This window comes from Buceros rhinoceros, unplaced genomic scaffold, assembly GCF_000710305.1.
Source record: "Buceros rhinoceros silvestris isolate BGI_N320 unplaced genomic scaffold, ASM71030v1 scaffold38289, whole genome shotgun sequence".
Taxonomy (NCBI): Eukaryota; Metazoa; Chordata; class Aves; order Bucerotiformes; family Bucerotidae; genus Buceros; species Buceros rhinoceros.
Genome location: NW_010431735.1, coordinates 20,490 through 33,648, shown reverse-complemented (window position 1 = coordinate 33,648; position 13,159 = coordinate 20,490). Strand labels below are relative to the sequence as shown.

Below are 13,159 nucleotides of genomic sequence, written 5' to 3'. Positions count from 1 at the left end.
TGCTGGGGCTTCCAGCCACTATTGCCGTTATCAGGGGGCAGAAGGGGGGCATCAAGCCTCCTGGCTCTTCGGCCCTTGGCCAGCCTTCTTGAGCAATGCCATGGCTTAAGGACTTGCTGCAAGGACTGTCCCTAGCCCTGCTCAGAGAGAGGACCAGGCATATGGCTCCAGGGCACACAGGGTCTCTCCTGTTGCTGCTTTGGGTCATGCAGAAGCTGACCTAGACAACGTGTCCATGGGCTGAGAGAAACCATGGCCAGAAGAATGATGCTCCAAGCTGTCACCTGACACTAAGGGGACACAAGCATCACTGACTGCCTCTGGCTGCAGGAGGTACAAGGAGGGTAGAATTACAATCATCGAATCACCCAGTCGTTGAGGTTGGAAAAGCCCTTCCAGATCCTATAGTCCCTCTGCTCCCCAGCACTGCCAGGTCCCCCCTGCCCCCTGTCCCCCAGCACCACCTCCACACGGCTGGGAAACCCCTCCAGGGATGGGGACTCCACCACTGCCCTGTCAGTCCTGTCAAAACCAGTGGAGTTACAGCAATTTTTCCCTCTCTGGATCCCGATGACAAGGGATTTGCTAACATGTGCTTTCCTGGAAGAGATTGCTCTGGTGCAGGCTTGTGGGCATCCAGAGATGGAGAACCTCCATCCCTCCATTATTGCCTCAAGCGCTAATCAGCCTCGTGGTTAGGATCACATGCTTTCCTTCCTATTTGACATTGCTTGGCTACGCCTCCCAGCCACAGCATCTTCTTCTACCTTCCAGTGCTTGGCCCAAGAGCTCTTTATCGCCAACTACCTCCACTGCAGAAAGGTTCGTACTTCCCCTGATCAAGGAGTTACTCTTGTTAAATCAAACGCCCAGAGTGCTGCAAGTCCCACCCTCCCAGAAGGACATCGAGGGGCTGGAGCGTGTCCAGAGAAGGGCCACGGAGCTGGGGAAGGGTCTGGAGCTCAATGTGCTGAGGAGCGGCTGAGGGACCTGGGGGTGCTGAGCCTGGAGCAAAGGAGGCTCCGGGGAGACCTTCTGGCTCTGACAACTCCCTGACAGGAGGGTGCAGCCAGGGGCGGTTTCTCTCTGCTCCCCAGGGACAAGCGACAGGACGAGAGGAACCGGCCTCCAGTTGTCCCAGGGGAGGTTGAGGTTGTCCCTGAGGAGCCGTTTCTATCCCGTTGGGGTTGTCCCGGGCTGTCCCAGGCTGCCCAGGGCAGTGGTGGAGTCCCCATCCCTGGAGGGGTTTCCCAGCAGGTGCTGCTGAGGGACAGGGGTCAGTGGGGACCTGGCAGTGCTGGGGAACGGGGGGACTGGAGGAGCTGGAAGGGCTTTTCCAGCCCCAATAATTGGTGATTCTGTTCAACATTTCCTGTCTCCACTCACCTGTTCCACTGTGTATCTTACTGAGAGGATTTTTTTTTGCACATCTCCAAGATTTCAACTTTTTTAAAAAAAACATAACGTCTTCCATTTCCCTTTTACACATCAAAATTGGAGCAGCCCTTTGGGTCCCAGCGTTACTCTCCCAGTGTGCTGCCAGGCGCCTTCCAGAGCCTCAGTTTCCCAGATGCAGTGCTCCGCTCTGAGAACCTGCCCTGCACCCTGCTCCGCGGAACGACCGCGTCGCTCTGGGCTGCTCTGTGTGACTTGCCTTTCCCCAGCATCACCTGAGACACAGTTTGTGCTGATTTGGGGACCACAGATGGAAGTTGTACAGAACAACTTCTAGGCTGGAGCCAGCCGCTGCCGCCTCCCTCAGAAACAGAAGCTTGTTGTGATGGTGGTTCTGACAGCTTTGGTTTGAGGTTTCTTAATCACCCAGTTCTTCACCCACCACGCTGACGCTTCACCGACGCTGCGCTGTGGCAGCTCCTCACCCAAAAGCAGCACGGTGGAGGACGTTTCTCTCAGACACCCCCGAGTACTGCACTCAAACACACATGCTGATTAACTCCACTTGCAATCACATCACAGGATGAAATCGGATTTATTTGACAAGAGCTGTTTCCTGCAGACCCACGTCGATCGCGGTAATTCAATTTCATCCCGATCCTTTAAGTCTTTATCGACCAAATCTCCCCTTAACTTCTCGGGCGCTCTGCTGGGCATTGACGTCAGGCTCAGCAATCTGCACCTAATCACATCACCGCGCTTTCTCGCCGCACCAATGGCCTGAGGAAGCAAGTGCAGCCACTGCAGCATGCCAGGGCTCATGGAAGTTTGGTAGGACAAGTCAAAGACCTCCTTGGCCAACCTAGGAATGCTTTTTCCCTCATGCAAATTTGTTTATGTGCTGTTGGCAGAAGCTGTTGAACATCCTTCTCAGCTGGCAGTCAATTAAATTATATCAACAAATAAAGTTCTCTGCCTCTCCCTCAGGTAGGCTCAGACCTCTCGTCTCCATGCACAGGGGCAGACGCCTCCAGCTGCTCTCATCTTATCAACTTCTACCTCCCACCAGACCCTGACCAGATTCCCATGTCTCTCTCTGTCCACGATGCTCTAGCTGCAGCTCTCAGTGCTCCGGTCCTCCCCGACCACTTCTGTGCCGAACCCTTTGAGGGAAGGAATTGTCCCCGCACTCTCTCTCCTCTAACTTTTATGTCTTCTCTGTCATGTCTTCCAGACAGAACTGACCCCACCTCAGCCCTGTCCTACCCATCACAGACACCTCGGTGGCAGTGGGGATTGCCCACAGCAGCACAGTGCATGCTCCAAGCACACTTTCATATCAAGATGAAACAAGATTATTTCAGGATGGGGCACAAAGGCGAGCTGCTGGGTGCCAGCACTGCATTTAGGACATGGTGATGTCGAAGGCCAAGCTCCAGCTCCAGACCATGCCCTGAGTGTGTAGGTGGTCCGGCAGCTGCTGGGCTGCTCCTCCCCCATAATTCACAGGATGCCTCCCCAAAACCATGCTTTGTCCCCCAGCTGGGTCGGGATCCCGGGCCAGTGGGGTTGGGTGGGATCCTGGGCCAACCAGCCCGGCCCCGAACGAGCTGCACTTCACGTGACAGCACCCAGCCTATTTCACCAGGTGCTGCCTGTGGGCGAGATCCCCTGGCTGCATGCCCATGGCCTTGTGTTCAGAGACCTCTGCTGTGCGCAAGGGATTAAGAACATCACCCATGGCTGAAAACCTGGTTTGCTTCACAGAAAACGCACTTTTAGCTAATTCTTGATTAATTTCTACAGAAGGAAACAAGCCAACTCTTCTGCAGCCAGAAAGTTCCAGTTTGGGCTAAAGGGTTTGGGATTTATTTGTTTGCTTTTTAAAACGCGAGTCTTGTTTTTTTCTTTTACTGAAGAAATATTAAGAAATCAGAATTCTGCAGCCCTGGGTCTGCAGTTTCATTTAATAAGAAGCTTTAAAATTAAAAAAACCCTACTTAAAAAAAAAAGATTTCCCAGCAATTGCCTTTTTCTCCCTGACAGACTCTATTTGTGAATGAACATTGACGTCCCACCAGCCCTGCTGTCCTTCGGCTCCTGGAGCAAGCCACCGTGCCCTGGCTCATGCCAGTCCTCGTGCTGCCACCCTCGGGGACGCTCACACCAAGAGAGAAAGAAACATGTCGTGTGTGGAGGACATAATCACCCCAGGCAGTGCGGATGGGCTCTCCTGGATGGAGATTCCCAGGAGCACCAGTCCTCTGCTGGCATCTTCTGTCATAACCTCGGCGCAAAGTCCAGATGGTGACAGCCTTTGTCCCAAGTCAATTCTCTCTCATCCGATTTCTTGTACAAGTGGTGGGTGGTTGGAGATGACCAAGCGAGGCGGGAACAGTCTGTGCAAGCCGTCTCCAGCAGAACCAAAGACTTTCCTTCTGTTCCCGCCTGGAGCAACACAAGTGCAGTGGAATCAGCAGCTGGAAGTGGCTCCTGGCTCTCAGAGCATGGGCCGTGCCATCGCACGAGCTGTCCTCTCCCCCGCCAGACCCCTCCCCACACCCCAGCAATGCAAGGCTGAACAGTGCAAACACAGCAGAGAAAAAAATGAGAATTCAGGAGAGCAGAAATGTTCTGTCAAGTGTTTTTTCAAGATGTCAGGGAAAGATGCAGCAGAACATTGGATGAACACCACAAAAACAGAAGAAGATATTTCTGATGTGGGAATGACATGCTCAAAACCGTTTTGAATCTGAATGCATTTCACTGAGTTTAATTTTTAAATTAACGTAGAAGTGAGGGTGAAACGTGGCGTTTTGGGTGGGATTTATCTGAACAAAGAGAAGAGGCAGCTGTGGACATGGCACCACTCTTTGGCTTCCAGATTGCCTCCTACCTATGGAGACCAACGGTGACATCAGGGCACTATTCATCCCACCCTAAAGATTTCATCTCTCTGAAATGCGTCAGAGGAATTATTCTGCAACCCCCTCTTTTGTTGCCGGAACTGGAAGGGAGGTGGTGGTGACTATGTGGACCTCTGCCCTGAGTGTTTCTGAGAAGGATGAGAGCTGTCCCTCTCCTTTGCTGTGGGAGGAGACATGCCATCTCTACGCTTTTCTTCTGAAACCTTGTGTTGCTGGAGATGGTCGCCCAGCTTCATCCCTCTGCTCCTCCTCCACCACCAGACCCAAGTGGGGTTGTGGCTCCTCTCTGGGTGAAACTCCCCACCCCAAGCAGAGGACCATGAGCAGCTCTGAGGCACAGCCACTTGCCTCTACAGAATTTCATCTCCGTTTTGTCACTCCCAGATCTTCAACATCCTAATGGGAGCTCTCACATAACCCTGGCAAAACTCCCCAGCTTGCTGCTTTTATCCCCAAACAGTGACTGTTTGTGCATTAGGTGTTCCTGAGTCTCAGGAGATTCCAGCCTGACCACAGCGGGAGCAGAGTGGGTGCAGAGCATCCCTCTGTCACTGGAGCATCCTCCATTTCAGAGGAGCAGGAACCCTTGGGGATGGCTGAACCTCTGAACCTAGTGAACATCTTGATGCTGAAGAAAGACAAGGTATGGGATAGCATCACGTTCACTGAAACTGCACCCCTCCCAGCAAGCCTCCAGGACCGGTTTAAACCAATGCCTGCAGAGTATCTCCTTATCCCAGGTCAGGGCTGGACTTTCCATCTGCTGGTGCTGAGCTGTAGAGCCTCCAAATGGCTACCTGTACCTGCAGCTTCCAGATAAAACCTGCCATTGCTGGGGGACACAACCCGTCTGGATCATTCCCAGATGGATCCCAGCTTCCAGAACAGGAGAGTTCTTGCTCCCGGGGAAGTCTCGTCGTGGTCAGGTCCTGCAGCCCCAGACAGAGCCAGAGAATTGTGGATGGGCATAGCTGGCTGGGTTGGAGAAGGCTCAGAGAAGTCTGAGATGCAGCTGGTGTGTCAGCAGCAAGAGTTAGATGGGCCTCAGGGCACTCAGACCTGTCCTTCAGGCCTCCAGGACATGCTAGATTTAGCTGTTGAGGTACTTGTGGTCATGGCAACAAGCAGACACATGACTGGTAAGAATTCCGAGCAGACTTGGTGTTTGTTTCCACCACTACTGCAGACACCAAGAGGCAGTGATAAACACCACTGCCCATCTCCCCGTTCTGGTTCCCTCCCCCAGCTGGTGTGACATGTGGGATGGACAGAACACTTGGAGGAGCTCAGTTTTGGAGATGCTCCTTTTCCATCATCCACCAGAAACCCTGACAAGCTGGTCTGTGCTCAGAGAGGATGGGCCCAGAGAGGAGAGTCACCCTCAGTGTGGGACAGTCTCCTCTTCATAGCCCAGACAGCCCAGGTGGAACTAAAGGAGACAACACAGAAGAAACTTCCCCGTTCGGACTAGAATATGTGTATTGACACAAAGATACCCGGATCCCTGGAATGTTGCTTTAAACTATCCCAGGGGTGTTGATGGCATCAGGAACATCTCAAAACTCAGAGGTGACTGCTTACTCCTCCATCACCTGGAAGGAAGGAAGGGAAAAGGGGCCTGATGTTTGCTCCTGCTGCCAGTCCCAAATAACTCCGGTCCCAGAGTACGGTCTCCCGTGGTCACAAAAGCCAACGAGTCCTCTCTTCTCTCATTGCTTCTGTTCTCGGTGGGCAGTCAGTGGGAATGAAAGCGGTGCTGCCTTTGCATAGAAGGACACGCCTGGAAAACCACTGACTACTGTGTCAGGCATGAACCTTCCTGGAAAAGAGCACTTTGATCATGGCCTGACGGATCTGCTTGGTCCTCATGCTGTAAACGATGGGGTTCAGCATGGTGGGGAGGGTCACGTAGAGATCAGCCAGCAGGACCTGTGTGCGCACGGGAATGCCGCTGCTGAACAGCTGGGCGTATATGGAGAGCATCCCCGGGATGTAGTACAGCAGCAGCACGCAGATGTGGCACCCGCAGGTGCTGAGGGCCTTCCAGCACGAGTTCGTCCTCAGGACAGCTCTAAGGATCATGCCATAGGACACAGCAATGAAAGCCATGTCCATCCCCACGATAAGAGAGGACTCGACCACACTGTAGAGCCCGATGGGTCTGGGGTCTGTGCAGGCCAGCTTCGCCACGGCCATGTGCTCGCAGTACGAGTGGGGAACCACACGGGAACGGCAGTAGGGGAGGTTTGTCACCATGCCTGTCATGGGGACCATGAAAAGGAGAGCTCTGACCACAATGGCCAGTCCTATTTGGGCAATTGTTTGACGACTCAAGATGGCTTTGTACCTGAGGGGGTGACAAATTGCAACATAACGGTCAACAGCCATGGCCAGGAGCACTCCCGACTCCTCTGATGTTGTGGAGTGAACGAGGAACATCTGAACAAAACAGGCCACGTAACTGATCTCCGTAGAGTTCAGCCAGAACACGCTCAGCATCTTGGGGACGACGGATGTCACCATCACCACATCGATGACCGCCAGCATGCCCAGGAAGCAATGGACGGGGTCGCGCAGGGACTTGTCCAGCCCAATGACAAGCAAAACTAGACCATTTCCTACCAAGGCGAGGACAAAGCCTGAGCAGAAAAGGATGCCCAGGCAGGTGGGGAAAGCTTCCAGGCTGGGGACACCCACAAGGATGAAGGAGGAGAAGCTGTTGTTGGGAGCCATGCAGGAGAATTCTGCTTTTGTGCTTAAACCCAGGAGCCTAGTTTTGAGCCCTGAGATGTCCAGAACTAAGGGGGATGATGTGGAGACTCTGTGTCAGTGCAAGAGTCCAATCAGGAATCCACATCATTATTAGGTTGTGTGAGATGGGAGCGCTATGGCATGACCAGGTAGGGGGAAAGGATCAGAAATGCTGAGTGCAAGGGGCTGTTACGGCTGGAAAGTTCTGGTGAGGTGAAGAAGTTCATCTTTCAAGCTGACCCACCAGGGATAACCAAGGGACTTCTACAGTCCGTGGCTTGTGAAAGGCTCATTTCTTTGCTGGTTGCTCACCACTGCTCAGCTGGCATCCTGAAATAAATAATCTGCAAGAGGAGAGGACAAGGTCAGCACCCCGCTTCTCTCAGCCAGTGCTTTTGCCCAAGCAGCCCTGGCTGTCCCCCAACGGGACCAAGGTAGAAAGTGCCTCCAAACTGGTAGGGCAACAAGTTGTCCCAGAAAGTGCTCCAGGATGTTAAGCATGGTCACGGAAGTGCCTTTTGCTGCTCTGTCTTCATCCTGTCGCTCCTCCATGAGAGAAGCCAGCACAGCTTGGTGATAGTCAGAGGACAAGATGGATTTCTGAGCTTTCATTCTGATAGGAGAAGCTTGAAGGTAATGCAGAAACTCCAGAGACCAATCCCAGAGAGACAAGTCTCTGACAAGAGACAACTCCTGCTCCGACTGAGTACAGTGGGCAGGGTCTATACATTCACGCGTGCCAAAGCTTTCCTCCTGCTTCTGCTGCTTCTCCCCACACAGCAGCAAAGGTGAGGCAGGTGATGACCCCACCAGATCCCTCCTGTTGACAGGAATTACCTGGACGACCATCCAGCAGCAGCTTTTCATCAAGCAGCAGGCTGTAGGGTGGCTCATGGCTGCCAGTGCTCATGCTGGTGACACCGTGGAGTAAAATTCACCTGCATCCAGCCCTGCTACAGGATCACTGAGGCTCAAAATTTACCATCAGCTGTGGCTGGTGTGGAAGAAGCAGCTAGATGAGTTCAGAAGGGAAGTAAGGAAGGAATTGGGAGATAACTGAGGGAGAAGAGCATTGGAAGGTCTAAACTAGAGCACAGACTTCTGAAGGCTTTGCACCCTCCTTTTGAAGTGTGGCTTAGCCCCGGGTTTGGGATTGCTGCAGGAGCTGAAAAGCCTGGTCAGGACAGGAGTGCTTCCCTTCTGCCCTAAATGTCTGTGGGTCTGGACATTTTAGAGGCTGCAACAGGATCAAAATTCCCTTTTAACGACTGCTCGTAATTACACTGAACCAACCCATCTGAGACCCCCCAGCGTGTCCCACTTGGCCTCTACTTCCCTTACCCCCATCAGGGAGCAGATCCCTGCAGACTCTGGGTGGTGGTCTCTCTGCCACATGGGTGCCTGGGGGACCTAGGGACATCTCAAGTGGCTGTAGACACCCAGGTAAGGGGCAGTGGAATGGCAGCCGGAGGGTCTGAGGCCCTGCGCAGTCAGAGAGGAGCTCAAGCATGGAGCCTGCAGGGTAACTGACTCCCTCAACATAGGGCTCTGCCCTGGGGTGAGCCGAGTTGCTCCCCAGGATCCACCAGCCGCAGGGGCTGGATCTCTGCTGGCTCCAGTCAGTGCTTGGACACCAAGCACTCACGCACACAACGTGTGTGGACACCTGCGTCCAGGCACTTACATGTGTCTTCATCCAGAGCTGCATCCCCAGGCGCCTACATGCACAGCGACCAGAGTCTGTTTGCTTCCAGATGCTCCCTGCCACCGCTGGTGCCGGGGACAATACTGTGATCAGCGCAGCAGTGCTGGAGAACCCTGATCACAGAGACTCCTTGTCCTGGGAGGTGGAAAAACATAGTGCAGAAGAGCTTTGCAGCCCAAGCAAAGGCTTCTGACCCCGGTCTACTGGGAAGGGTAAGCGCAGGTGTGGGTCTCACCCGGTGGACTGTCCCCAGGAAGGCTGCAGCACCGCTGGGGTATTAATCTGTCCTCTGGAAATCCCCTGGACAGAAGACGCAGAGATCGTGTCCTCTGAGGAGATGGAAAATGTCAAGGCTGCTTCAGCTTCTTTCATTAACTCTCCCTCATAACATCATGCCGTTGGGGCTCAGGGCTGTGGTGGCCTCCAGAGCCTGCCGGGTGCCAGTGGGACCAGGCACAGAACATAAAGGACAAGTTCAGCTGAAGTGGAGAAAAATCCCTTTGGCTTTGCCAGAAGGAGCAAGATGGTTTGGAAACCCGGGGTTTGCATCCTGAGCCATGACAGCCAGCGTTTACATGTCCCTGAAAGGAGTTTGTGCAAGGGTTGACACGGGGAGATGGGATCTCCTTAGCCTTGGCTGCCTCACGTGGCACGTAGCATGAGACCATGCAGAAGGACCCACGAGTGACCACGAGCCTCAGGCAGCTGGTTCATTAACAGGATGGCAGCTCATTAGTGGATAAATTCCTAATTTTCCCTAATTTTTTTCAGTTTATTTTCTAAAAAAAAAAAGCTTCTCTTGCAGATGAGAAACTGTGTGAGCAGAAGCACGGTACAAGTGGGACATCATTCTGCAGTGGAACTTGTCCTTTATTTCCCTGCCAGCCATACAAAGTTATTCTACCTGGTGTAAGGCAAGCGGGTGCATTTACATCACAGCGGTGACACCAAGCATGGCTCTGAGGGGAAGGTGGGACTGCCCCGGGGAGCTTCCATCCCAGCTCTGTCCTGCTGAGACCCTCTCCTTGTCCTGTCTCTTCTGCTTCTCCTCTCAGTGCTTCCTGCCCCGCTAAAACCTTGGTGAGAAGCGCAGGATTTGTTCAGCCCAGGGGCTCAGCAATGAGGGCCATGAGGGATGGGGGAGGAGGTGCAGACGTGGTCACTGGTGGTGGGCAGGGCATGTCATTCCCAGAGGGTTTGACAGAAAGGGGAGGTTTTCCACTGGGGAGTTTGTTCTGCAGATGCAGTCCCTGCCCTAGGAGCAATTTCCCCTCAGCCCCTGTGCCCTGCCTCCAACTCAGCCCTTTCCCGGAGGAATGTGATCAGGGTGTGAGATGGAGATGGACCCTCCAACGCATCTCTGTGTCCTTGCGTGATCTCCATGTGAGCTGTCTTGTCCCATGGACTCTACTCCAACCAGCCACCCCGGAAAGCCTGAAAGCGTGTCCGGGACTGCCTGGTCCCAGGCGTGGTCTGAAGGCACAGACCTGATGGTACCTCAGCTCAGACGTTTGGGATGCTTCAGTTTGTCAGAGATTCTACCTCAAAGCAGCCCAAAGATCTACAGCTGAGCGCCTGCTCAGGACAGGGTGTTTCTACCACCCACCGCTCAGCTCTGTGAGGACTCAATGTTACCTCTGCCATGGCCGTACGCACATCTTTTTCTTGGCCTCCTCTCCCTTCAGGCACCTGTGTCTTCTCCACACCTGGACAAACCCACCCATCCAGAAATGCCCCTGCCATCCACCTGCAGGGATCTCTGCCTGCTGGATGGCCTTGCAGCTCCTCCTTTCCAGACACACCAAGCATCACCGTGTCCTGTCGAGCAGAAGGACTGTGGTCAGGTCATGCTCCAGGGCAGGGACATGGCATCAGGCTGCAGGCCAGGAGCCTGCTCTCAAGAAAAACTCTTGTTTTCAGGCTGTTTTACTCACAGTTCACTTTTCTGGATCTCAATGGCAGACCAGCAAGTCTCAGCAAGACTCTCTTCCCAAAGGAGGTCCCTCACCTCACACACTTAGGGGCCTGTCATGTCATACATGTCAGTGTGTTTATTGCTCTTGCACCCAGGAGATTCCCGGCTGCTGGTCTGCACCACAGGGTGTGAACATGGACCCTTGGCCTGTGTTGTTGTGGAGACCAGTCAGGCACACAGGTCAACACGGACTGATGTCACCCACAGACATGAACAGCATCGATGGCCTGCTCCCGCCCTCCTCTCGGGGAGATCGGGGTGAACGGTTTCAGAGAAGGTTGTTTATACCTGTGCACAACACGGGCTGCTCCAGCAGCTGGCCTGAGACACTGAGTCTACCCCGTAGCTGGCCCCGGGTCCCTGGTCTCCCCTTTGCCTCATGCACATACACACAGGAGAACAGCCTCTCTCACCATCAGCCCACCGCGTGGTGTCTGCAGCAGCATTAGCTTGGACCACCCAGTCCTTCCAGCAGCAACTCAAACCTTCCGGTGTCTCCAGCATCCACCCAGACATACGGCCTCACCAGTACCCAGCTCCCAAATCTCAGCCCCATCAGGCTGGTCCTGTTGGTGTTTGCTGGTGATGGCACACGGACATAAGTCCCCACGCCACATGTGTGCACCCCAGTCTCTCCAGGCGCTGGCACCCCAGACTCATGGACTCCTGTGGTCCATGGTCTCCACTCCAGCAGCTGGTGCTCAGCGCTTGGTGCTCACACATTCGTGTGGATTAGGGGACTCTCACCCAGGGGTGTTGTTAGAAATGGAGTTTAGTGAGAAAGCAGGGCAGACTGGGCTGGTCGACAGCCCGTTTACCCGTGACAGGACCCTTTCAGCCCCTTACCCCTCTGTTTCCTCATCCTTGTTTGCCCCCAGTCCCTGATCCCTCCCATTCCCGGCCTTTGGTCCTTCCCCTAAACATCCCACAGTGAGTCCCACAGCCCCAAAGTGCTCTTCCTGGCATCCCATACTGATTGCCCCCCACCCTGTAGGCAGTACTCAATAGGGAGACCCATCACCATCGACCAGCTTGGAGGTCTTACACCTGGCCATGGGCTGACCATCCTCCTGGGACAGGCTGGGGAGCAGCCGGGCTGGAGGCTCTGAGGGGGATATTGGGGTTCTCCCACCTGACACGTTCCTCTGCTGTGTGTGGAGGTGAGCCCTTACCCACACAACCCAGCAGGTTCCTGCTGCAGATCACTGCAGGAGGTGGGCATCTGTGGTTGTCGTGGTCTAACCCTGGTTGGCAGCTGAGCACCACGCAGTGGGATGGGGGAGAAAATCAGAAGAGTGTGAAAACTCATGGGCTGATGTAAAGACAATTTAATGACAAAAAAGAAAAAACAAACAAACAAACCAGAAACAACAACAGTAAAAACCTAACCCAGAAAACCAAGTGATGCAAAAAACCCAATTGCTCACCATCAGCTGACTGGTGCCCAGCCAGCCCCTGAGCAATGGCAGCCCGGGAAAGCCTCCCCCCGCCCCAGTTTTTATTGCTGAACCTGATGCCATATGGTCTGGAATATCCCTTTGGTCAGTTGAGGTCAGCTGTCCCAGCTGTGTCCAGCTCCTCATGCACCCCAAGGCTATTTGCTGCTGGAGCAATGGGAGGAGCAGAAAAGGCCTTGAGGAAGAAAATTAACTCTATCCCAGGTAAAACCAGCTCTGTGGCACGTGGAGAGGGTTGGTGGAGCAATGCAGAGCCCCCAGCTCCTGCACAGGGCAGAGATGCAGCCACACTCAGAGGCTTCAGCTGTCCGTGCTGACCTCCACGGCACTTCTCCTGCGCAGAGGGACCGACTGCCGCTGGGGCAACTTTACCTGTTAGAGCATGAAGACACCATCAAGGAGTTGATGCCCTGGTGTAGCCCCGCTGTAGGGGTGGGGAGCGGATGCAGGGGGTCAGAGAGGTGCTCAGTGAGGGGTGACTCTGGTGAGAGGAGGATAAAGCATGTGTTGTGTTTGTGCCTTCAGGGTGGTGGTGACTGTGGGTGGGTACCTGTTCCCCAGGGCTGACCGACCTTCACCGAGAGGGAGGGGATGATCTTGGCACCTGGTCTGCCCTTGTAGGTGATCCTGCTCTGAGTAGGAGATTGGACTAGAGACCTCCTGAGGTCCTCTGCAGCCTGAGTTATCCCATGGCTCTGTGACCCCACGTCCCTTACACCTCTTGGACTCTGCTGCACGTAAAGTGAAAAGGAAAAGTCTCTTTTCTGTGGTTCGGCTGCATGAGGTCTTTTTGCCAGAGCAAGGCCAGGTGGTGGCTGCAATCATATTTATGTTGGGAGATCTGAGGGTGCTGGGCCACACAAAGGTGCTGTGCAATGCCACTGCCTTGTGCTAGGGACAGGCAGGGGAAGATCCAGCTGAAGCTCTTGGTGCTCTCCGGAGTTCAGCA

The 13,159-nt window shown here is 54.1% G+C and overlaps 1 protein-coding gene across 1 annotated transcript; it reads right to left on the bottom strand.

Annotated features, from left to right (window-relative positions):
* Positions 1-6,125: 6,125 nt before the first annotated feature.
* On the bottom strand, positions 6,126-7,055 carry LOC104499934 (olfactory receptor 52I2-like). The gene has a single exon (XM_010143515.1). It carries the CDS (start codon positions 7,053-7,055, stop codon positions 6,126-6,128), a length of 930 nt encoding a protein of 309 aa, XP_010141817.1.
* Between the last annotated feature and the right edge of the window lie 6,104 nt (positions 7,056-13,159).

Excerpts from the sequence above, each read along its gene's own strand:
- LOC104499934 (XM_010143515.1), bottom strand. The coding sequence starts at position 7,055 with ATGGCTCCCAACAACAGCTTCTCCTCCTTCATCCTTGTGGGTGTCCCC.